This window comes from Salmo salar, chromosome 21 (assembly GCF_965601325.2).
Source record: "Salmo salar chromosome 21, fSalSal1, whole genome shotgun sequence".
Classification (NCBI taxonomy): Eukaryota; Metazoa; Chordata; class Actinopteri; order Salmoniformes; family Salmonidae; genus Salmo; species Salmo salar.
In genome coordinates this window covers 51,150,988-51,177,926 of record NC_138311.1, presented here as the reverse complement: position 1 = coordinate 51,177,926, position 26,939 = coordinate 51,150,988, and the positions used below count along the sequence as shown (strand labels likewise).

General features: G+C 42.3%; 1 protein-coding gene across 4 annotated transcripts in view; it reads left to right on the top strand.

Annotated features, from left to right (window-relative positions):
• Nucleotides 1-26,939, top strand: part of LOC106582464 (oxysterol-binding protein-related protein 6) — a 94,227-nt gene that overhangs the window by 10,779 nt on the left and 56,509 nt on the right. For all 4 annotated transcript variants that reach the window (XM_045704866.2, XM_045704869.2, XM_045704868.2 and 1 more), the window contains exon 2: nucleotides 23,727-24,020. In XM_045704866.2, the coding sequence (XP_045560822.1) occupies nucleotides 23,871-24,020 (150 nt within the window). In that variant the 5' untranslated portion in view covers nucleotides 23,727-23,870. The remainder of the gene's footprint in view (nucleotides 1-23,726; nucleotides 24,021-26,939) is intronic.

Below are 26,939 nucleotides of genomic sequence, written 5' to 3'. Positions count from 1 at the left end.
CTAGGGAGTTTTTCCTAGGGAGTTTTTCCTAGCCACCGTGCTTCTTTCACATGCATTGCTTGCTGTTTGGGGTTTTAGGCTGGGTTTCTGTACAGCACTTTGAGATATCAGCTGATGTACGAAGGGCTATATAAATAAATTTGATTTGATTTGATAGGACAGAGCTGCGGTTTCATGTGTGAGGTTGATAGGCCAGCGTTGAGGTTGATAGGCCAGCGTTGAGGTTGATAGGCCAGCGTTGAGGTTGATAGGACAGCGTTGAGGTTTGATAGGACAGCGTTGAGGTTGATAGGACAGCGTTGAGGTTGATAGGACAGAGTAGAGGTTTCATGTGCGAGGTTGATAGGCCAGCGTTGAGGTTGATAGGCCAGCGTTGAGGTTGATAGGACAGCGTTGAGGTTTGATAGGACAGTGTTGAGGTTGATAGGACAGAGCTGAGGTTTCATGTGCGTGGTTGATAGGACAGCGTTGAGGTTGATAGGACAGAGCTGAGGTTGATAGGACAGCGTTGAGGTTGATAGGACAGAGTTGAGGTTGATAGGACAGAGCTGAGGTTGATAGGACAGAGCTGAGGTTTCATTTGCGTGGTTGATAGGACAGAGCTGAGGATTAATGTTCATGGTTGATAAGACAGAGTTGAGGTTTCATGTGCGTGGTTTATATGACAGTTGAGGTTGATAGGACAGGGTTGAGGATTAATGTTCATGGTTGATAGGACAGAGTTGAGGTTTCATGTGTGAGGTTGATTGGACAGCATTGAGGTTGATATGACAGCGTTGAGGTTGATAGGACAGAGTTGAGGTTTCATGTGCGTGGTTGATAGGACAGAGTTGAGGATTCATGTTCATGGTTGACAGGACAGAGTTGATGATTAATGTTCATGGTTGGTAAGACAGAGTTGAGGTTTCATGTGCGTGGTTTATATGACAGTTGAGGTTGATAAGACAGAGTTGAGTTTGATAGGACAGCGTTAAGGTTGATAGGATAAAGTAGAGGTTGATAGGACAGGGTTGAGGTTGATAGGACAGGGTTGAGGTTTTATAGGACAGAGCTAAGGTTGATAGGACAGAGCTGAGGTTTCATGTCCGTGGTTTATATGACAGTTGAGGTTGATAAGACAGAGTTGAGTTTGATAGGACAGCGTTGAGGTTGTTAGGACATAGTTGAGGATTAATGTTCATAATTGAAAGGACAGAGTTGAGGTTTCATGTGTGAGGTTGATAAGACAGCGTTGAGGTTGATAGGACAGAGTTGAGGATTCATGTGTGAGGTTGATAGGACAGAGTTTAGGTTGATAGGACAGAGTTGAGGATTAATGTTCATGGTTGAAAGGACAGAGTTGAGGTTTCATGTGTGAGGTTGATAAGACAGCGTTGAGGTTGAGGTTGATCAGACAGCATTGAGGTTGATAGGACAGCGTTGAGGTTGATAGGACAGAGTTGAGGATTCATGTGCGTGGTTGATAGGACAGAGTTTAGGTTGATAGGACAGAGTTGAGGATTCATGTGTGAGGTTGATAAGACAGCGTTGAGTTTGATCAGACAGCATTGAGGTTGATCAGACAGCATTGAGGTTGATCAGACAGCATTGAGGTTGATCAGACAGCATTGAGGTTGATCAGACAGCATTGAGGTTGATAGGACAGCGTTGAGGTTGATAGGACAGAGTTGAGGATTCATGTGCGTGGTTGATAGGACAGCGTTGAGTTTGATCAGACAGCATTGAGGTTGATCAGACAGCATTGAGGTTGATCAGACAGCATTGAGGTTGATCAGACAGCATTGAGGTTGATCAGACAGCATTGAGGTTGATAGGACAGCGTTGAGGTTGATAGGACAGAGTTGAGGATTCATGTGCGTGGTTGATAGGACAGAGTTTAGGTTGATAGGACAGAGTTGAGGTTTCATGTAGGGATGTGACCAATGTAACATTTTTCTTAACTTTTATGCTGCCATTTTTTTTATTTGATTGCTTAAACATTAAAATGAACATAAAATTACGTGATTCACAATTCAGATATGGTCCTGCGTATGCCCATAAGTGGCAATGCAGTTCAATCTACCGCAGTCCTGGCAACCTGCCAGACGACACTCACGTTACTACTGTCCTCCACCCACTCAAGAAACGATGGTATTAATACCGTTTTACGTTCTCTGTTGTCTCTCTCCTCCATGTACTCTGTTTTCAGTACATGGGACTTCATGGCTCACTTCTCATCAATGTGATGGCTCATTGCAGAGATGTACGACTGTGTGTTCGTAGACGTCCAACAATCCGGTGTTAACACCATGTATGGTGTTTGAGAGCTCGTGTGGGGTAGTTTTACAACAGTGAACATTTGGTAGTATAGTAGCCTGTTTGGGAAGAATGAGGAAGAATGATGAGGTCATTGTTTTAGTGTTCTCCATTGTTTATCAGAAGGTCCTCAAGGCAAAAGGATACCTTACAGAATCCCTGGCGTTAGTGTTATTTTTTTATTACACAGTCACATGGCCAATAAAATATCAGAGATGAAAATGTAATGTAGTGCGTTGTATTACATTTACATTGTAGTCATTTAGCTGCAGACTCTGTTATCCAGAGCGACTTACAGAAGCAATAAGGGTTAAGTGCCTAGCTCAAGGGCACATCTACAGATTTTTCACCGTGTCGGCGCTGGGATTCGAACCAGAGACCTTTCGGTTACTGGCCCAACTTTCTAACCGCTAAGCTGCGTGGCGCACCATTGAGTGTTGAATTTAGTAATCCATTTCCATCTTGCATTTCTGCAAACCTACGATTGTGCAGATGTTGTTCATAGTTTACTTATTCACCAAGTTTGATAGGACAGAGTAGAGGTTGATAGGACAGAGTAGAGGTTGATATCAACTTTACCATAAAGGCCTGATTTGGTGGAGTGCTTCAGAGATGGTTGTCCTTCTGGAAGTTTCTCCCATTTCCAAAGAGGATCTCTGGAGCTCTGTCAGAGTAACCATCAGGTTATTGGTCACCTCCCTGACCAAGGCCCTTCTCCCACCAATTGCTCAGTTTGGCCGGGCGGCCAACTCTACATAAGTATTCAGACTCTTTGCAATGAGACTTGAAATGGAGCTCAGGTGCATCCTGTTTCCATTGATCATCCTTGAGATATTTCTACAACTTGATTGGAGTCCTCTGACATGATTTGGAAAGACACACACCTGTCTATATAAAGTCCCACTGTTGACAGTGCATGTCAGAGCAAAAACCAAGCCATGAGGTCGATGAAATTGTTCGTAGAGCTCAGAGACTGTATTGTGTCGAGGCACAGATCTGGGGAAGAGTACCAAAACATTTCTGCAGCATTGAAGGTCACCAAGAACACAGTGAATTCCATCATTTTTAAACGGAAGAAGCTTAGAACCACCAAGACTATTCCAGTATCATGCTGTGGAGATGTTTTTCAGCGGCAGGGACTGGGAGACTAGTCAGATGAACGGAGCAAAGGATAGAGAGATCCTTGATGAAAACCTACTCCAGAGCGCTCAGGACCTCAGACTGGAGTGAAGGTTCACTTTCCAACAGGACAACAACCCTAAGTACACAGCCAAGACAACGCAGGAGTGGCTTCTGGACAAGTCTCTGAATGTCTTTGAGAGGCCCAGCCAGAGCCCGGACTTGAACCCGATCGAACATCTCTGGAGAGACCTGAATATCGATGTATCCAACCTGACAGAACTTGAGAGGATCTGCAGAGAAGAATGTGAGAAATGCCCCAAATACAGGTGTGCCAAGCTTGTAGTGTCATACCCAAGAAGGCTCGAGGCTGTAATCACTGCCAAAGGTGCTTCAACAAAGTATTGAGTAAAGGGTCTGAATACTTATGTAAATTATATGTTTCAGTTTTTTTTATTATTATTAATTTGCAAAAAATGTGAAAAAGTTTTTTTTGTTGCTTTGTCATTATGGGGTATTGTGTGTAGATTGATGAGAAAAAACAAACTGTTTAATCAATTTTAGGATAAAGCTGTAACGTAACAAAATGTGGCAAAGGTGAAAGGGTCTGAATACTTTCCGAATGCACTGTATACGGCTACAATGTTGTTTGGTTATTGTTTGAACAGTCGCTGGGATTTATGTTTGGTTATCAATGCAAAATAGGCTACATTGATGAGAAATGCATTTCAGCATAGGGCGAGCAATATGGCAAATAAATTATCACGATATCTATATATTTTTTCATTCGATAATGATAATTATCACGATATTAATCAAATAATGTTTAAAAGGTGCATATCTGCTTCAGACTCAAGAATGCCTGAACAAACCACTAGGTTAGAGCGTTGGGCCAGTAAACAAAAGAATGCTAGATCGAATCCCTGAGCTGACAAGGTGAAAATCTGTCCTACCCCTGAACAAGGCAGTTAATCCACTGTTCCTAGGCCGTCATTGTAAATAACAAATTGTTCTTAACTGACTTGCCTAGTTAAATAAAGGTTAAATTTTTTTATTTATTATGTGAGCTACACATAAAATTATACTTTAAGGAAAATTGTTCCATGTTTGCGGCCAGGGAGCACGTACCTGGGGTCAATTAAATTGATAAGCCTCTTGAAACCTTCCTTTTCGACTGTGCTATTTGGTAGCATGTCCTTAGCAATGCAATGCATAATGGCATTTGTGATATCTTTGTCTTTTCGATGTTTGCTTGTAGGGTATAAACGCTGTCAGTGTTGACTGCTTCGGGCAAACATCCCTAGATTGGCTGGTGCTTGAGGGGCGTTTATAAATACCGTGGCGCAAACTCAAACTTCCTGCATGTTCCAGAGTGATTTTGCTTCAGATGTTGAAAAAAGTTTGTCGTATTACCAGACTTCGTAGCTACCTGTCTAGGGCACAATTTGCACCGGACATTGCTCTGCTGTTTGTCGGACTTCAAAAAGCCAAACCACTTCCAAATGACTGAAACAGTTTAACCCTTTTTATCAATCATTTCTTTTGTTGGAAGCTGCTCCTTCTCCATGGCTATATTTTTCATATTTTTTTTTTTACTTAACACTTATTTGTCTTAAAACTGCATTGTTGCTTAAGGGCTTGTAAGTAAGCATTTCACTGTAATGTCTACACCTGTTGTATTCGGTGCATGTGACAAATACAATTTGATTTGATTTTATATCATAACGCTGAAAATGGATACAAACATTGGAAAAGGAGACACCAATTATAGGCCATATAAAACCTTGATGAAAGTTAGCTTTACAGAGAAAGTTTCAAGATGATCCGATAGGAGGTGTATGTTTTACAAAAACTTTTCTTAGAAAACGTTATGGATGTTACATTTGACCCCCTGTCTTTACAAGACTGTAGAAGATACAAACAAAATTCAAGACACTTCAATTTGGTCTGTAATGTGTCATTAACATCTCATCCTCATAACTAACACTGGGGGGAAAACTCTGTGAGCCATGATATATGATTGACTGAAAATGATTTTTTTTAAACTTGGGCCTCTATTTTAACAAACCTAACGCAATGGTAAATCTAAGCGCTGGTGCATTCAGAAAGTATTCATACCCCTTGACTTATTCCACATTTTGTTGTGTTACAGCCTGAATTCAAAATGTATGAAATATATACTGCTCAAAAAAATTAAGGGAACACTTAAACAACACAATGTAACTCCAAGTCAATCACACTTCTGTGAAATCAAACTGTCCACTTAGGAAGCAACACTGATTGACAATACATTTCACATGCTGTTGTGCAAATGGAATAGACAACAGGTGGAAATTATAGGCAATTAGCAAGACACCCCCAATAAAGGAGTGGTTCTGCAGGTGGGGACCACAGACCACTTCTCAGTTCCTATGCTTCCTGGCTGATGTTTTGGTCACTTTTGAATGCTGGCGGTGCTTTCACTCTAGTGGTAGCATGAGACAGAGTCTACAACCCACACAAGTGGCTCAGGTAGTGCAGCTCATCCAGGATGGCACATCAATGCGAGCTGTGGCAAGAAGGTTTGCTGTGTCTGTCAGCGTAGTGTCCAGAGCATGGAGGCGCTACCAGGAGACAGGCCAGTACATCAGGAGACGTGGAGGAGGCCGTAGGAGGGCAACAACCCAGCAGCAGGACCGCTACCTACGCCTTTGTGCAAGGAGGAGCAGGAGACAGACTCCATGAGGGTGGTATGAGGGCCCGGCGTCCACAGGTGGGGGTTGTGCTTACAGCCCAACACCGTGCAGGACGTTTGGCATTTGCCAGAGAACACCAAGATTGGCAAATTCGCCACTGGCGCCCTGTGCTCTTCACAGATGAAAGCAGGTTCACACTGAGCACATGTGACAGACGTGACAGAGTCTGGAGACGCCGTGGAGAACGTTCTGCTGCCTGCAACATCCTCCAGCATGACCGGTTTGGCGGTGGGTCAGTCATGGTGTGGGGTGGCATTTCTTTGGGGGGCCGCACAGCCCTCCATGTGCTCGCCAGAGGTAGCCTGACTGCCATTAGGTACCGAGATGAGATCCTCAGACCCCTTGTGAGACCGTATGCTGGTGCGGTTGGCCCTGGGTTCCTCCTAATGCAAGACAATGCTAGACCTCATGTGGCTGGAGTGTGTCAGCAGTTCCTGCAAGAGGAAGGCATTGATGCTATGGACTGGCCCGCCCGTTCCCCAAACCTGAATCCAATTGAGGACATCTGGGACATCATGTCTCGCTCCATCCACCAACGCCACGTTGCACCACAGACTGTACAGGAGTTGGCGGATGCTTTAGTCCAGGTCTGGGAGGAGATCCCTCAGGAGACCATCCGCCACCTCATCAGGAGCATGCCCAGGCGTTGTAGGGAGGTCATACAGGCACGTGGAGGCCACACACACTACTGAGCCTCATTTTGACTTGTTTTAAGGACATTACATCAAAGTTGGATCAGCCTGTAGTGTGGTTTTCCACTTTAATTTTGAGTGTGACTCCAAATCCAGACCTCCATGGGTTGATACATTGCATTTCCATTGATTATTTTTGTGTGATTTTGTTGTCAGCACATTCAACTATCTAAAGAAAAAAGTATTTAATAAGATTATTTCTTTCATTCAGATCTAGGATGTGTTGTTTAAGTGTTCCCTTTATTTTTTTGAGCAGTGTATATTTTTCTCACCCACCTACCTACGCACAATACCCCATAATAATATTCACCCATAATACTATTTTTCCTTCTATAGCTTGTTCTCCATCTTCTTTTTAAATAGGGAGCCAGTTTGTTTTTCAGGACTTTATTTCCATGACTGATCAAAACTAGTTCTCATGGTTCTCTCTTGTCCCTCTGCAGCAGACATATGGTGAGCAATATGTTTGGAACTCCGAATTGCTATAGAATTGCAGTATCTAATCACAATGGCATACATATAGAATCGTGATACCTATAGAATCGCAACACATATCGTCGTATTGGCACCTAAGTATCGTGAGGTCCCTGGCAATTCCCAGCCCTACTAGTATATCTCTCAATGTTATAAAACTTAACAATTGTTGAAGAAAGAGATGATCAATCTGAAAGTCTCAATATAGTTTGGAATCATGTACTCTTCCTTTGTTCAGCTCTAATGAAGGAAAATGAAAATGTGACTAACATTAATGGTTAAGCACTGCATCAATCACTTTTTTATTTGTGTTTCTTTTGTCCTTGGGTGTCTTGTCTTGGCTAATTAAGTCTGTCCCATTAAGGGGATTTAACCATCACATTTTATAATGGACCTATTGGATTTGACAGCCTTGGAGCAGGCAGCATCAACATCTTTTCAACAGTTGGAGAGAGAGAGGGTATTTACACTGATTTATTACTGTCCTCTATCAATCCTTGACACAGGAAAGACATGATGATTTGACTATAATCTAATTTTACTGAATGGTTTTATTCAGTGGTGTAGTGGAGAGTATACACTTAATACCCACTTACTCGCCACTGATACTTATCAAAGTAGTGTAGTGGAGGGTATACGCCTTATCAATTAATAGAGCTGATGGAACCGATTTGGAATGTTAAGCTTACAATGTTGATAAACTATTTTTTGAATGTGCACACGGCAGTAGGCCTATGTGTGAATGTTTCAAAATGCAATTTGCCGAGAAACACTGTTCTAAAATGTGCACAGAGATAGAAATGTCTGTTATAAAGAGGGGAGATCTAAAGATGCAACAACTATTATGGGTTGTTAATATTACTTGGATAATGCCTTTGGCTGCTAGACAATGAAAGGGGGCGGCAAGGTAGCCTAGTGGTTAGAGCGTTGGACTTGTAACCGAAAGGTTGCAAGATCGAATCCCCGAGCTGACAAGGTAAAAAACTGTCACTCTGCCCCTGAACAAGGCAGTTAACCCACTGTTCCTAGGCCGTCATTGTAAATATGAATTTGTTCTTAACTGACTTGCCTAGTTAAATAAAGGTATAATAAAATAAAAAATAAAAGAAAATTGACAGAAGAACAGGAGAACGCATAATGAGGAAGTCTTTATAAAATAATTGCCTCCGTGTTTCTATGGTGGGATTTTGTCTTTAGGCTTGTCTTTAAGCAAAGTAAGATGCCTCATCATATGAAATAAAACGTCCAGGTTTCAAACAATTAAGGAACAGGAAAAATATAGCGACGCTAATGATAGAACCGTCTGGTAGTGTTCCGGCTGTCGAAAGGAGGGGACCAAAGCGCAGCGTGGTGAGTATTCATGATAATTATTTAATGATACGAAACACTTTAACAAAAGAAACAAAACGAAAGCCAACAGTTCTGTCAGGTCACATAATACAAAACAGAAAACAACTACCCGCAAAAACCAGGTGTGAAAATGCTGCCTAAGTATGGCTCCCAATCAGAGACAACGATAGACAGCTGCCTCTGATTGGAAACCATACCCGGCCAAAACATAGAAATAAAATACATAGAATGCCCACCCCATATCACACCCTGACCTAACTAAACCGAGAAAAACGGCTCTCTCAGTTCAGAGCGTGACAGATAGATGGAACGGCTTTCCCAAAAACATTCTCTATTAATTGTTAACTACCTGTCAGAATGATATGATTATTTACATCAATCCAGTGGCTATTTATTTTGCAAACTCCATCTCATGTGCTAGAGAAACACTGCTAATCAAACAGTAGTGCTAGGTGCCTGCACACTTCAATTAAAGGGGAACTACTCTCAGCAATCAAAATGTTTTAGATTTTACTTAGACCTCAAAAGTGGTCTCCCTGATGTGGTTTAATAATGGTTATGGACTTAGAACATACAATTGTGTTGTTTTTCTGTAAAATAAGTAAAATAAAAAAGTGTGACTTTGAGAACACAAATCTGAAAAAATTTGGGGAGAATCTGAAACCTGTGATATTCTGACTCAGTTTATCTGTTTCAATAGTAGGCCTACTATTATCCTACTGCACAGGACAGCTTGGGTTGGCCTGACTGTGGAAGACCAACATGGGCTTCATCATTTTAGATCATTCAGAGTGTATGTCACTGCTTCTCATAGAATTGTTCACAAAGGGCTCCCTTTTTCCTTCACCGGACGGGCCGTTTGGAAATGTTTGGGGCGAAATTAGAGTCCAGGCTCCACGACACCACTGGATTCATCGTAGCTCCATAGTCTAATCGCTTCTACAACATGTTCTTTGTGATTTTAGCTGATTTTAGCCGTTTTGAACTGAGTATAGGACATGTTTGGATATTCAAATGTTAAGAAGTTGAGATTTTCCTCAAGCCATCTAGGACTGTGTGAGGATGAACTCCCACTATTGGTAAAGACGACTAGCCAATCCATGTATTCTGGTTATCTCTCAGTCTGTTCTTATGTGTCAGTGTAAACACCTCTAACGTAGCAGTAAGAGACTTGCATGCAAAGGCATTCTTGGGATGTTTTGCATGCCGGTCATCGCAGTGTTATCAATTGGCTTTGTTTGGTGTCATTTCTCCTGGCTGTAAAAAGAACCAAGAGCAAGGTCCTGCTGGGAAACTGATGTTTGACTAGGGTCTGTCACCAATCCGCTGGACACAAGTATCATTCAGTATCCCTACGTGGAGCTGCTCAAGGCATTCTTTAGACCAGTGGCTCAAACTGTAAAAAGTGACAATGTGCTACTGTTCAGTCAATGTGAATCAAACAGTCAATATTCAGATTCAACCTCAAACAGGAACCAGCTATTTGAAATGTCCTAATTTTATATTTTTCTCTGAATGATGCTAATACTTAGAATTTTGTGAGAAGTTGAGCTACAAGGATTAGATGGGAAGAATTCAACTTCCCTTTCAAGCTAAACATAACATAGCTAGCTTTCTGTATGCATTAGCTAAGCGCTTGATGATTACAACAGTTCTCAGTAGAGAGGAAGTGTTGACTTCTGTTGTTTCATCAACATTAGCCTAGTCAGCTCACAACTTCTGTCTCCAGACTAGCCTATAGTGAGTGGCCTAATATACAGTCAGGTCCGTAATTGTTGGCACCCTTGATCATAGCTGCGGGAAGTGCTGGTGCTGAAGGTGTTGCAGCACCCCCTGGTGGTGAGGTGGCAAAACGCAAGCATCTGTGCTGCAATTTAAAAAAACGAATACATCATTTTTCTGTTAAATTATTATTGTGAATAATAATGAGATTGGGGAGACTGAAAATGGCATTTTATTACACCTTCACTTATACATATTAAATGTGTGATCTTGTTACTTTTGTGTTAATTGGGCTCAAAAACGGTTTGATTATTCAAACCATTCCACATATGTATACACAACAGTCAGCAGTTTGTCTTGTCAATTTGACTGTGTTCAGGTGTGTTAGTATTGGTTTGGGTCTTGGAAGGTGGTCTGTTTTGAATAGTGGGAGAGGAATGCTTGGAAGAGGTAGACATGCTATATGCTCTGCCGGGAAAAGTTTGTTTGTTTTAATAACCTTTTAGCATGGTCTGTTTTAACCTCTTTAAAACCATCAGTTTTATAGCCTAATAAATATTTATTTAATTCTGACAATTGTCAGTCCAGTTATTCTTGTTTAAGCTCTTGATTTGTATGGGGTATGGCCAGCTGTGTCACAGGGAGAGAAACAAATCATGGGATATTTATATATGGGACCCATTGTGCATGTAGAGCTCACAGCTCTGTTCTGTAAGCTGTGCTCTCATGATATGTTCTTATATATTCAGTTGTGGGGGTTTGGATTCGGACACGCACTCTGCTGTACAATAGACAGTTCGGTTTGTGTTAAGTCAGGTGTCTCTGTCTCTCTCGCTCTTCCCCCTCTCTCTGTCCCTCTCCCCCAGGGCCTAAAATTAACACCCGCCAAATGCGGATAGATTTTGGCATTTCATCAGCCACGCTGGGGGGGGGGGGGGGTTCAGGGCTCCAGTAAAAAGTGAAGTATGATCATAGCAAAATTAAACACTGCAGTAGCTGTTTTCACAGTATTTCTGCCTGCCGCTGCAACACTGCATGGCTGGGGACTGTGTGCACCTAAAGAGCTGAGTGACAGATTCATTTTTAGAAGCGCTGCGTGGAGGCATAAAGGTTGTTCTAGTTTACTCAAAACAAAAGTTTACTGAAGTGAAACTTTGTCGTTGTGTTACTTGGCTATTTACATTGTTTTGTTCACAAGCTAGGTTGTTTTTCAATGTTTGAGTTTCAACTGCTAGGGAAGAGAAGCAATGGGGATACTAGTCAGACTCTCAATCTCACAGACATAAACAGGGTTGCCAGGTCTAGCTAAAATGTATAGGCCATGACCTCGCGAAACCTGCCCACAAGGAAAACTAGCCCTATTTATTATTTTGCAGCAAGAGATGCCTTGCCACATTTATCCAATAATCCCTTTTTCCATAACGTTATCGAGCAAATTAAGGAATATCGACTTCATTTGTAACGACGTAGACTAAGATGCAAAATTAGTTTTTCCATCAAAATAATAATTATTGCAAGCTTAAGAATATGTCCCAAGACAAAATATAAGTTGCCCTTATTAAACTTGCAGGATCATTTTCCATCAATGGATGTCGATCTAACTTGTTTGACTGCAATGATTAAGCAATAAGGCCCGAGGAGGTGTGTGTAGTAGGGCTATATGGCCAGTATAGCATGGCTAAGGGCTGTTCTTAGGACACAAACCCCTGAGGTGCCTTATTGCTATTTTAAACTGGTTACCAACATAATTAAAACAGAAAAAGTATATTTTTTTGTCATACCCATGGTATACGGTCTGATATACCGTGGCTTTCAACCAATCAGCATTCAGGGCTCAAACCACCCAGTTTATAATTGTGAATAAATCCAGATTGCTCGTGTGCATAACTATAGATAAATCCGACAGGAGAGTTTGAGTGATGAAAGTTGGACAGAGGATCTCTGTGCAAGAAACACTTGGACAAACTTTTTTAACCCCCTAAAAAATGTATAATATTAATAATATAAAAAAAACACTTGGACTAATTTCTAAAAACGATTTTTAGGCTATTTTCTGGGAATTATGCAGTTATTATGTGCCAGATGTTAAGACTACAAACCGTTATAAATGGCCTATTTGCAAGATTGACTTGTTATTTCAATATACATAGGCTAATGACTAAAATCTGGGTTTATAACTGCATTTCAACTTTATTTATTTTTTATTTAACCTTTATTTAACTAGACAAGTCAGTTAAGAACAAATTCTTGACGGCCTACCAAAAGGCAAAAGGCCTCCTGCGGGAACGTGGGCTGGGATTAAAAATAAAAATGAATTAAAATAAAATATAGGACAAAACACACATCACGACAAGAGAGACAACACTACATAATTGCCATGGTTTTCTGAGCTAGTAGCCTATAGACCCTGACATCTCATTTCAGGGAAAAGTCCAGAATGAAACTGACATTAAAGGTGGAGCAGTAGATCTGTGACCATGACCACAATTGATAACTTCCAATTTAATGAACTAAACATGGCGTTAATATTTACATAATAACACAAAACAACAATAAACTGAAGCTATCGGCTATTTATTAAATTAGTTTGTCAGCTCCAGGTAGGCTGCACAAGTGACTCCAGCGATATCGTCATTTCAACATATTTATTGTATCAAATGGTAGGCTACAGTAGCCTACATTGGCATATAACTTAATTGCCTATTTGATGTCCAACAGATGCAAATGTATCATTTGCCAGTCAAAAGTTTGGACACACCTATTCATTCCAGGGTTTTTATTTATTTTTTACTATTTTCTACATTGTAAAGTGTCAAACAAATCAAAATTTATTTTTTGAGATTCTTCAAAGTAGCCACCCTTTGCCTTGATGATAGCTTTGCACACTCTTGGCATTCTCTCAACCAGCTTCCTGAGGTAGTCATCTGGAATGCATTTCAATTATCAGGTGTGCCTTGTTAATTTGTGGAATTTCTTTCCTTAATGCGTTTGAGCTAATCAGTTGTGTTGTGACAATGCAGGGGAGGGGTGGTATACAGAAGATAGCCATATTTCATAAAGGGCCAAGTCCATATTATGTCAAGAACAGCTCAAATAAGCAAAGAGAAACAACAGTCCATCATTACCTTAAGACATGAAGGCCAGTCAATCCGGAAAATGTCAAGAACTTTGAAAGTTTCTTCAAATGCAGTTGCAAAAACCATCAAGCTCTATGATGAAACTGTCTCTCATGAGGACCGCCACAAGAAAGGAAGACCCAGAGTTACCTCTGCTGCAGAGGATACGTTCATTAGAGTTACCAGCCTCAGAAATTGCATCCCAAATAAATGCTTTTGAGTTCAAATAACAGCCACATCTCAAAATCAACAGTTCAGAGGCCTTCATGGTCGCATTGCTGCAAGGAAACCACTACTAAAGGACACCAATAAGAAGAGACTTGCTTTGGCCAAGAAACACGAGCAATGGACATTAGACCGGTGGAAATCTTTTCTTTGGTCTGATGAGTCCAAATTTGAGATTTTTGGTTCCAACCACCGTGTCTTTGTGAGACGCAGAGTAGATGAACGGATGATATCTGCATGTGTGGTTCTCACCGTGAAGCATGGAGGAGGAGGTGTTATGTCGTGGGAGTGCTTTGCTGGTGACCCTGTCAGTGATTTATTTAGAATTCAAGGCACACTTAACCAGCATGGCTACCACAGCATTCTGCAGTGATACGTCATCCCATCTGGTGTGCACTTAATGGGACTATCATTTGTTTTTCAAAAGGACAATGACTCAACAAACCTTCAGGCTGTGTAAGGGCTATTTCAAATCAAATTATATTGGTCACATACACATGGTTAGCAGATGTTAATGCGAGTGTAGCGAAATGCTTGTGCTTCTAGTTCCGACCATGCAGTAATATCTAACAAGTAATCTAACAATTTCACAACAACTATCTTATACACACACATCTAAGTAAAGGAATGAATAAGAATATGTACATATAAATATATGGATGAGCGATGGCCGTGCGGCATAGGCAAGGTGCAATAAATGGTATAGAGTACAGTATATACATATGAGATGAGTAATGTAGGATATGTTAACATTATATAAAGTGGCATTGTTTAAAGTGACTAGTGATACATTTATTACATCCACTTTTTAATTATTAAAGTGGCTAGAGATTTGAGTCAGTATGTTGGCAGCAGCCACTCTCCTTGATTTGACCAAGAAGGAGAGTGATCAGATGACCTGACTTCCACAATCACCCAACCTCAACCCAATTGAGATGGTTTGGGATGAGTTGGACCGCATAGTGAATTAAAAGCAGCCAACAAGTGCTCAGCATATGTGGCAACTCCTTCAAGACTGTTGGAAAAGCATTCCAGGTGAAGCTGGTTGAGAGAATGCCAAGAGTGTGCAAAGCTGTCATCAAGGCAAAGGGTGGCTACTTTGAAGAATCTCAAATATAAAATATATTTCGATTTGTTTAACACTTATTTGGTTACTACATGATTCCCTACGTGTTATTTCATAGTTTTGATGTCTTCTACAATGTTTTCTCAAAAACATTATCACGTGATTAATAATACAAATTAGAATTAAAATGTAAAAAATCTAAAAGTTTAAATTCCACTGATGCGACAGCACCAGCCTCTGCCATGTGGACACACTGATTCACCGTGGGCCATTGGCAGCTGAATAAATGAGCACATTGAATAAAGAGAAAGACTTGGTCAATGTAGCACTTCTTTGACTTACTGTTTTGAGGTGAAGAAAAAATGACTAAGAAGTTCAGTCAAATAGTGGTGGCGAGTTAAGACAATCAGAATTCAGACATCCTCAAATGGCCACTTTCCTTCATTGGCGCGCAGCAGGCCAGTTAGCCTACTTGTACGCCTGCTCAGGCACTCACGCTCAGTCAACATTAAGAGGACAGAGAAACCAGACACATGCTCATTGCTAACATGAAGCGCTACAAACAAAATACAATGAAAACATTTACAAAACTCAAATGATGGTTTGAAAACTTGTTTCTCACGAGGTAACAGGTTGTGAACTCTACAAACAACGTTTCCACTCCAATAATGAGAAAAGTAAATGACTGTAGGCCTAATTAATCCATGGATGAACATAAATTCATGTAACCAAATGACGGGGATTAACAGTATATTTACGACTATGTAATGGGGAATTGATAATAAATCAAAGGGCAAACAATTAACACAACAATGAATGTACAAGAATTGACGGGCGACAGCTCAGCGCATTCTGGAGATAGACGTGCCAATATCTTCGCCACACCACCCCTCCCCTTCTTGTCTCAGTATTTGAAATTATACTCAAGAGACATCATTTTAACACATATTTGAGATTAGCCTAGTTAGTGCTTGGGGTTATTGTCTTGCTGGATGATCCACTTGCGGCCAAGTGGCAGCCTCCTGGCAGAGGCAACCAGGTTTTTGGCTAAAATGTCCAAGTACTTGGTAAAGTTCATGATGCTGTTGACCTTAAAATAACAAGGGCCATAGGACCAGTGGAAGCAAAATAGCCCCATAGGATCAAAGATCCACCACCATATTCTTCCATAGATATGAGGTACTTATCTGCATATGCTTCTGTTTTTCAACCCCAAACCCACCACTGGTGTGCCTGGCCAAGGAGCTCTATATTCATGTCACCTGACCATAGCACCGCCTGGAGTTAGCACCGCCTGGAGTTTATGTGTCTGTAGCTCTGGTTCCAACCCAAGTGTCATTTAAGGCATTTCCATCTTAAAGAAGCCATGAGCACCAACATGTGAAGTTCATAGAGACGTGTCAAATTGGGACTGGCGCAGCCGTCTAAGGCACTACATCGCAGTGCTAGAGGCGTCACTACAGACACCCTGGTTCGATTCCAGGCTGTTTCACAACTGGCCGTGATTGGCCCAGCGTGGTCCGGGTTCGGCCGTCATTGTAAATAAGAATTTGTTCTTCACTGACTTGCCTAGTTAAATAAAGGTTAAATAAAAATAAATATATACATTTTTCAACCAATTTTCAAATTGGTCAAATTTGGAATAAGCAAAGGCTTTGATTTCTGGTCTTTTCTAATTTCTGTCCCTAATGAGGGAGGATAATGAATGTTCACAGGAGTAACAAGTAGAGGTAGACCTACCAGTAGTTATGTTTTTACTGATATCAAGTTTGTTTAGGAATTATTAAGGGATTAAAACTCATAATTCTGTTACCAAATCGGTAACGGAATTAGTCCTAATGCAAATGAATTGTCCAGAATGGGAAATAATAGTAGTTAGAAACCACAGTTGGGTCACCTGCTACTGTCGTCCCTTCCACTGGCATACTGTTATACTCAGCTCATATTAGGGCCGGGATGATACCAGTATCACCATACTCTTTAGTACCCTTGCAAGGAAACTAAACATCAAGAGGATTTAACTTAGGGAAATCAGCCCTAATGTTGGAAAAAATATATATATTTTGTCATCTGGGTTTTCACATTTATTTATTTTCTAAAACTAAAGCACACTATATTTTATATACAGCAGGTTTTTAAAGGACCAAAGAGTTTGGTCTGCTTTGTGTTTTATTTTTTTCCATGGAAAAAAAATCAAAGATACTGGTATCGTCCCGGCCGTAGCTCATAACTGTTTTTTCTCTTTCTGTCGTCTGGTGGTCAAAGCAGACTGTGAAAACAGTCTGGACAACCTCTCCCTTCCACTCTCTCTCTTTTCTCTCCCTCCAGTTAATTTCATCTCTCCTGGCTCTTACTGAAACCTACCACCTCTTTCCATTTACTGTAACAAACCTCCTCACCCATGGATAACCGACCGACACCGGACGTCCACAGATGCTGAAATCTGGTCAGTCCGCCCCGGCCGGACCAAATCTGAACCAATCATAGATGTCTATGTTTCGCAAGTTTGGACAAGACAGAACAGTACAGTAAAGAAAAGTACAATACAGCACACTATACTGTATTGTACTGTACTCTACTGAACATATCTACTGTGCTGTACTGAATTGTGCTCTACTGTGCTGTCCAAACTTGAATCGTCTGCTAAATGACTAAAATGTAAATGTACTCATACATACTGAACTCTACTGTAATCAGCTCTACTCTACTGAACTCTATTCTACTGAACTCTACTGTACTGAACTCTACTCTATTGAACTCTACTGAACTCTACTGTAATCTATTCTACTGAACTCTACTGTGCTGAACTCTACTGTACTGAACTCTACTGTGCTGAACTCTACTGTACTGAACTCTACTCTACTGTACTCTACTGAACTCTACTGTACTGAACTCTACTGTACTGTACTCTACTGAACTCTACTGTACTGAACTGTACTCTACTGTACTGTGCTCTAACCACGTTTCTCTTCTTCCTAGACAGAGGAAGTGACCAATAGGCCTATATCTCCATGTTTCCTTCCTTGACAGAGGAAGAGGAAGTGACCTATAGGCCTATATCTCCATGTTTCCTTCCTTGACAGAGGAAGAGGAAGTGACCTATATCTCCATGTTTCCTTCCTTGACAGAGGAAGAGGAAGTGACCTATAGGCCTATATCTCCATGTTTCCTTCCTTGACAGAGGAAAAGGAAGTGAGCTATAGGCCTATATCCCCATGTTTCCTTCCTTGACAGAGGAAGAGGAAGTGACCTATATCTCCATGTTTCCTTCCTAGACAGAGGAAGAGGAGGTGACCTATTAGAAAGCTATAATTATCAGAATGGGCTAAGGGTTTGTCTCAGCTTAGTTCCTAGTTGGTTAAAGACAGGGGCTGGTGACATGCTAAATGGATCTGAATTATAGATGGAAGTGTGTGCGTGCGTGCGTGCGCGCATGGTGCACAGACTGGTACACTCAGGGGTGTGTCGTTAACACTATACCGATGTATCCTGTTATTGAAATAAGGAGTCCTTCCGAATCATCTCTTTCCTGTAAGAACTATAACATGGTGATCAGACGCACAACTAATCATACCCTGTGGGAGGGAGCAGCTTGGAAACAAGCCCCCTGATTCTACCCTATCAACATGTCTACACAGGCCGTTATTCACTCTACCAGACGTAGTGTCAGGTCGCGTCAAGTCGAATCTGGTATCAGAACAAAATAGTCAGCACATAGTAACTTCTGATTTCTTTGTACTTTAATTAATGCAAACACTTGAATGGTAAATATGTGGTTCGTATATACGGGTTTAGACTTATTCCAGCCTATCGTTGGCGTGCAGGTTGGTCCCAACCTCTAGACGCACTCCAGCTTCCTGGCGGATGTCTCAACGTGTGACTGCACAATGCACAGTTCTCTAAAACCCTTACACCCCCCTGCATATACATTTCACCCATATCCTGTTATTGCTGTTGTTCAGCAAAAAGCTCTTGCAAAACCCTGTTTTAAAGCATCAGTATTCTTTCCACATGACCCACCATCACATGAGCCACTTCCTCTTAACATATAGCAGTACTCAATTATCTATAGTTTATATACTTAATATTATAGCATAGCTGCACTGTTATTTTATATAGGTTATGCTAACAAATAGTTGGTCAAACCCTAACAGTAGGCCTGCCACCAGTCAGTTGTCTGTTCCTGTCTTTGGTTTCAGCCACACCAGTGGAATAGACTGCTGTTATGTGTTACGTTGCCTACTGTGAAATTCAGCTCTGGTCCTCAAGGTCCAATGAACCTGCAGTCTCCCTCTCCCTGTACACAGTAGCAGCCTACACTACATTTTATCAGTACACTGAGTCTGGGGGACAGCCAGCTCACACAGTGACTCTGCACTGAGGTGTCAGCCTGCCTGGAAATATGGACTGATTGGCTGACCAATGATTGGCTGACCAATGATGGGCCAGGAACTTTTGGTTTGGTCAGCTGAAGATGCATCAGCGATGCTTCTCTTATACAGTATGATGGTTATATAATGTAACCATTGACTCAGATGACTATAGCGATGTTTCTGGCTATATAATATAACCATTTTTTTAATGTAGTTTTTTATTTAACCTTTGTTTAACCAGGTAGGCCAGTTGAGAACAAGTTCTGATTTACAACTGCGACCTGGCCAAGATAAAGCAAAGCAGTGCGACACAAACAACAACACAGAGTTACACATGGAGTAAAACAAACGTACAGTCAATAATATAGTAGAAAATCTATTTACAGTGTGTGCAAATGTAGAAGGAGTAGGGGGGTAAGGCAATAAATAGGCCATAGAGGCGAAGTAATTACAATTTAGTTTTAACACTGGAGTGATAGATGTGCAGATGATGATGTGCAAGTAGAGATAGTGGGGTGCAAAAGAGCAAGAGGATAAATAACAATATGGGGATGAGGTAGTTGGGTGGGCTATTTACAGATTGGCTGTGTACAGGTACAGTGATTGGTAAGTTGCTCTGACAGCTGATGCTTAAAGTTAGAGAGGGAGATATAAGACTCCAGCTTCAGTGATTTTTGCAGTTCGTTCCAGTCATTGGCAGCAGAGAACTGGAAGGAAAGGCGGCCAAAGTAAGTGTTGGCTTTGGGGATAACCAGTGAAAAATACCTGCAGGAGCGCGTGCTACGGGTGGATGTTGCTATTGTGACCAGTGAGCTGAGATAAGGCGGGGCTTTACCTAGCAAAGACTTATAGATGACCTGGAGCCAGTGGGTTTGGCGATGAGTATGAAGCGAGGGCCAGCCAACGAGAGCATACAGGTCGCAGTGGTGGGTAGTATATGGGGCTCTGGTGACAAAACGGATGGCACTATGATAGACTACATCCAGTTTGCTAAGTACAGAGTTGGAGGCAATTTTGTAAATGACATCGCTGAAGTCAAGGATTGGTAGGATAGTCAGTTTTACGAGGGTATGTTTGGCAGCATGAGTGAAGGAGGCTTTGTTGCGAAATAGGAAGCCGATTCTAGATTTTATTTTGGATTTGAGATGCTTAATGTGAGTCTGGAAGGAGAGTTTACAGTCTAACCAGACACATAGGTATTTGTTGTTGTCCACATATTCTAAGTCAGATCCGTCCAGATTAGTGATGCAAGTCGGGCGGGCAGGTGCTGGCAGCAATCGGTTGAAGAGCATGCACTTAGTTTTACTAGCATTTAAAAGCAGTTGTAGGCCACGGAAGGAGTGTTGTTGTATGGCATTGAAGCTCGTTTGGAGGTTTGTTAACACAGTGTCCAAAGAAGGGCCATATGTATACAGAATGGTGTCGTCTGCGTAGAGGTGGATCAGAGAATCACCAACAGCAAGAGCGACATCATTGATATGTACAGAGAAAAGAGTCGGCCCGAGAATTGAACCCTGTGGCACCCCCATAGAGACTGCCAGAGGTCCAGACAACAGGCCCTCCGATTTGACACACTAAACTCTATCTGAGAAGTAGTTGGTGAACCAGGCGAGGCAGTCATTTGAGAAGCCAAGGCTATTGAGTCTGCCGATAAGAATGCAGTGATTGACAGAGTCGAAAGCCTTGGCCAGGTCGATGAAGACGGCTGCACAGTACTGTCTTTTATCGATGCCAGTTATGATATCGTTTAGGACCTTGAGCGTGGCTGAGGTGACCCATGACCAGCTCAGAAACCAGATTGCATAGTACGGTGGGATTCGAAATGGTCGGTGATCTGTTGACTCAGATGACTATAGCGATGTTTCTCTAATACAGTATGATGGCTATATAATGTAACCACTGACTCATGACTATAGCCATGTTTCTCTAATACAGTATGATGGCTATAGAATGTAACCACTGACTCATGACTATAGCGATGTTTCTCTAATACAGTATGATGGCTATAAAATGTAACCACTGACTCATGACTATAGCAATGTTTCTCTAATACAGTATGATGGCTATATAATGTAACCACTGACTCATGACTATAGCGATGTTTCTCTAATACAGTATGATGGCTATAGAATGTAACCACTGACTCATGACTATAGCGATGTTTCTCTAATACAGTATGATGGCTGTGTAATGTAACCACTGACTCATGACTATAGCGATGTTTCTCTAATACAGTATGATGGCTATAGAATGTAACCACTGACTCATGACTATAGCGATGTTTCTCTAATACAGTATGATGGCTATAGAATGTAACCACTGACTCATGACTATAGCGATGTTTCTCTAATACAGTATGATGGCTGTGTAATGTAACCACTGACTCATGACTATAGCGATGTTTCTCTAATACAGTATGATGGCTATAGAATGTAACCACTGACTCATGACTATAGCGATGTTTCTCTAATACAGTATGATGGCTATAGAATGTAACCACTGACTCATGACTATAGCAATGTTTCTCTAATACAGTATGATGGCTATAGAATGTAACCACTGACTCATGACTATAGCGATGTTTCTCTAATACAGTATGATGGCTATAGAATGTAACCACTGACTCATGACTATAGCGATGTTTCTCTAATACAGTATGATGGCTATAGAATGTAACCACTGACTCATGACTATAGCGACTATTCATTCCATATACATTCAAAACATATCTTTCTCCTAACTCCTAACAATTGAATAATAATATTGATTAATTAGGTGGGTGCTTATAATTGTCCTGTTTTCCACATGTATAAGTGTGTATTATAAGCATGCGGGAATTGGAAATTCGGGGATCGAACTAGCGACCTTTCGGTTACTGGCCCAACTTTCTAAACGCTAGGCTACCTGCCACCTCCTGGGCTACATTAGAGGCAAGCCTGGCATACAGCCTAAACTTGTTGGTGTTCCTGGTACTGCAATGACACTGTGTCTTGTTGGTGTTCCAGGTCCTGGTACTGCATAGACACTGTGTCTTGTTGGTGTTCCAGGTCCTGGTACTGCAATGACACTGTGTCTTGTTGGTGTTCCAGGTCCTGGTACTGCAATGACACTGTGTCTTGTTGGTGTTCCAGGTCCTGGTACTGCATAGACACTGTGTCTTGTTGGTGTTCCAGGTCCTGGTACTGCATAGACACTGTGTCTTGTTGGTGTTCCAGGTCCTGGTACTGCATAGACACCGTGTCTTGTTGGTGTTCCAGGTCCTGGTACTGCATAGACACTGTGTCTTGTTGGTGTTCCAGGTCCTGGTACTGCATAGACACTGTGTCTTGTTGGTGTTCCAGGTCCTGGTACTGCATAGACACTGTCTTGTTGGTGTTCCAGGTTCTGGTACTGCATAGACACTGTGTCTTGTTGGTGTTCCAGGTCCTGGTACTGCATAGACACTGTGTCTTGTTGGTGTTCCAGGTCCTGGTACTGCATAGACACAGTGTCTGTCTTGTATTGATTTGGTATCCTCACCCGATTGGCGTCATTAACTCATTATCATAATGGTAATTAGATGCAGAGGGATTTATGTTGCCTGTGGGATCTGAGATGGCTAGTTTCCCACCTCAATCGAGATGCTGAATACGCTCATGAATTAACTGGACACATGGCGTTCTGCCACACAACAGAACTGGATAATTTACAAGGCTGAGTGGGCAAGAAATGTTAAGTGGGTGTCCTGTGTCTCATCTCTGTCTGAGACAAGGGCGATGATCAAGTTATACTGGGTGGGAGACAGAGACATGCAGAGTAGTGATAGGAGGCCAGACACCACTGCAGTCCAAAGTGGATTATGAGTGACATGTAGAGCACGTCACATTTCTCACCATAACAACATCATTAAAGGCTAAAGGTAACACAAATGGTGATGCAAACTGTAACTAGAGCAGAATAGGGTTGAAAATCCAGGTTTCTAAAAATACCCATTTAATCGAGTCCTGCTGCTGGCTCGGGTAGTGAATTTAGATTGGTGGATGGGTTCAAAAAGTTGGCAGAGGCCCAAACGCTAAATCTTACCGTATGCTTCCCAGTTGACATATATTATGACAACATTTTGTGACGTTTTTGTTCGTTTTGGTGTTCTGCAGGAATTTTTGGGGGGGCTGTTCGTGCGCACACACTTGAGGGAAGTCAAATTTCGATAGTTGAAGTCTACGCCCTTTCATCAGTGATTGGTCAACAGTACTACCCCTAGTAGGGAACTATTGATGGGATTCTTCAATTAAGTGTTTCTGGTCATTCAACGAGACGACTAGTTTTCATGCACATTCTTTCACTTGAAAAGTACTGCACCAAACGTCTTTGTAAATGTAACATTGTGCGACTTAGTCCTCGTTGGCAAAAAGTCAATTAATTGCAGATTTTTTTTATTTATCTTAGATTAATTCAGACTATTTTGACAAGTGTTACTGGCTATGTTGACACAAGCAGTGAGGGGAGGAGGGGTTAACATAACGTAGTCTAACGTCTGTTTCCTGTCTGTATGTCTCTCTGTCTCTTTGTCTGTGCTGCAGATGAGAGGAGCGTGAGCCGGGGGAAGTGTGCTGCATAACTGCCTGAGATAATGCTGTTGACACGCGCAGCCTGGAGCTGCTGCTGAGGGAGGAACAGACAGTCCTGTACAGTCAGGGAGCAACTCACAGAGAGGGAGGGGGACCATGTCCCACCACCACCACAGGAACCCCAGCCAGGGCAGCCACCGCACAATGAGCGCCGAGGAGAGGAGCTCCACGCCCATCCGCCACCACAAGACGCCTACACACAAGAGCGCCTCGTCGTCCTCCTCGTCCCAGCGCGACAGCCGCCAGGTAATTAGTGACCGACCTGCCCACCACCAGACACAGAGTTAGACACAGTCAGCTGCTCTGGGAACAGTGACTAGTGGACTGATTCAGTCCACTCTGGTTCCATGAGAAAGAGTGGGACTGACTGGTTGGTAGTAGCAGCTCCAACAGCACAGCCTGCAGGTGATCTCTCTAGGATTGGACGGTATCTGGATTTTCATACCGTCATACCGTTTCTGTACTATAACAGGGTTTACGGTATTACCGAATGTGCACAATGAGCACTATTTAAAAATAGATAGAATAATTGGGAGCACAAAACGATTTTGGCAACAGGGATCTTGAATCCAGGAGGGGGTTGAATATCTCTATTGTAACCAAGAATCTTGATCTTGACATCTAGCCACTTAGCTAGCAAGTTAGCAAACCAAATGCATAGCTGGAGCCCTGGGCTGGTTATCATTTATTTGACACATCTTATATATTTTTTATAGTTACAACTTAACTTATAGTTAGTTTTAAGCAGTGGCTTTGCACGTACCCTGCAGACCCCGTGAAGCCGGGGTGCCCCCAAACCCCCTATACACACTACCGTTTTAGAACACCTACTCATTCAAGGGTTTTTCTTTATTTTTACTATTTTCTACATTGTAGAATAATAGTGAAGACATCGAAACTATGAAATAACACATATGGAATCCTGTAGTAACCCAAAAAGTTTTCAACAAATCAAAATATATTTTATGTTTGAGATTCTTCAAATAGCCACCTTTTGCCTTGATGACAGCTTTGCACACTCTTGGCATTCTCTCATCCAGCTTCACCTGGAATGCTTTTCCAACAGTCTTGAAGGAGTTCCCACATATGCTGAGCACTTGTTGGCTGCTTTTCCTTCACTCTGCGGTCCGACTCATCCCAAACCATCTCAATTTGCTTGAGGTCGGGGGATTGTGGAGGCCAGGTCATCTGATGCAGCACTCCATCACTCTCCTTCTTGGTAAAATAGCCCTTACACAGCCTGGAGGTGTATTGGGTCATTGTCCTGTTGAAAAACAAATGATAGTCCCACTAAGCCCAAACCAGATGGGATGGCTTATTGCTGCAGAATGCTGTGGTAGCCATGTTGGTTAAGTGTGCCTTGAATTCTAAATAAATCACAGACAGTGTCACCAGCAAAGCACCACCACACCATCACACCTCATCCATGCTTCACGGTGGGAACCACACATGCGGAGATCATCCGTTCACCTACTCTGCATCTCACAAAGACACGGCGGTTGGAACCAAAAATGTCACATTTGGACTCCAGACCAAAGGACAAATTTCCACCAGTCTAATGTCGATTGCTCGTGTTTCTTGGCCCAAGCAAGTCCCTTCTTCTTATTGCTGTTCTTTAGTAGTGGTTTCTTTGCAGCAATTCGACCATGAAGGCCTGATTCATGCAGTCTCCTCTGAACAGTTGATGTTGAGATGTGTCTGTTACTTGAACTCTGTGAAGCATTTATTTGGGTTGCAATTTCTGAGGCTGGTAACTCTAATGAACTTACCTCTGTAGCAGAGGTAACTCTGGGTCTTCCTTTCCTGTGGCGGACCTCATGAGCCAGTTTTTGCGACGCTATTGTAAACAGTGAATTAGAATTCTTATTTAGGGTCAGCTTATGGGGGCTTAAATGTTAGGCCATTTAGTCGTGGTGTGAAGCTGAAGCCTTTAGTCGTGGTGTGAAGCTGAAGCCTTTCATCGTGGTGTGAAGCTGAAGCCTTTAGTCGTGGTGTGAAGCTGAAGCCTTTCATCGTGGTGTGAAGCTGAAGCCTTTAGTCGTGGTGTGAAGCTGAAGCCTTTAGTCGTTGGTGTGAAGCTGAAGCCTTTAGTCGTGGTGTGAAGCTGAAGCCTTTAGTCGTTGGTGTGAAGCTGAAGCCTTTAGTCGTTGGTGTGAAGCTGAAGCCTTTCGTCGTTGGTGTGAAGCTGAAGCCTTTAGTCGTTGGTGTGAAGCTGAAGCTTTTAGTCGTGGTGTGAAGCTGAAGCCTTTAGTCGTTGGTGTGAAGCTGAAGCCTTTAGTCGTTGGTGTGAAGCTGAAGCCTTTAGTCGTTGGTGTGAAGCTGAAGCCTTTAGTCATTGGTGTGAAGCTGAAGCCTTTAGTCGTTGGTGTGAAGCTGAAGCCTTTAGTCGTTGGTGTGAAGCTGAAGCCTTTAGTCGTTGGTGTGACGCTGAAGCCTTTAGTCGTGGTGTGAAGCTGAAGCCTTTAGTCGTTGGTGTGAAGCTGAAGCCTTTAGTCGTTGGTGTGAAGCTGAAGCCTTTAGTCGTTGGTGTGAAGCTGAAGCCTTTAGTCGTTGGTGTGAAGCTGAAGCCTTTAGTCGTTGGTGTGAAGCTGAAGCCTTTAGTCGTTGGTTTGAAGCTGAAGCCTTTAGTCGTTGGTGTGAAGCTGAAGCTTTTAGTTGTTGGTGTGAAGCTGAAGCCTTTTGTCGTGGTGTGAAGCTGAAGCCTTTAGTCGTTGGTGTGAAGCTGAAGCCTTTCTTCTTCTTCTGTCTTGGTCTGTGAACTGAACTGCCGTATCACCGTAGCAACCAAGAAACAGGACATTGCACTGGAGTCTGGAGCTTTTCTGATGGTGGCTCATGAATTATCCATGAGGTAGAGTGAGAAAGCCAAGGCTCTATTGGTTCAGGAAACATGTGGCACGCCCAGGTATGCTGTGCTGTGTAGGAGCTACTGCTGCATTCCCGTAACCATGGGAGATTGCTTTCTGAAGAGGAGTGCTTTGGGGGAGTTGCTGGGGGAATTGCAGACTAGACAGAACACTTGCTGTGGCAGTCAGGCTTGCTGCTAAATGAGAGATGTACCCTCCCTATGGCTCTCTGGTCCCTGTCCTCCTCTGGCCCCTGTCCTACTCTGGTCCCTGTCCTACTCTGGTCCCTGTTCTACTCTGGTCCGTGTCCTACTCTGGT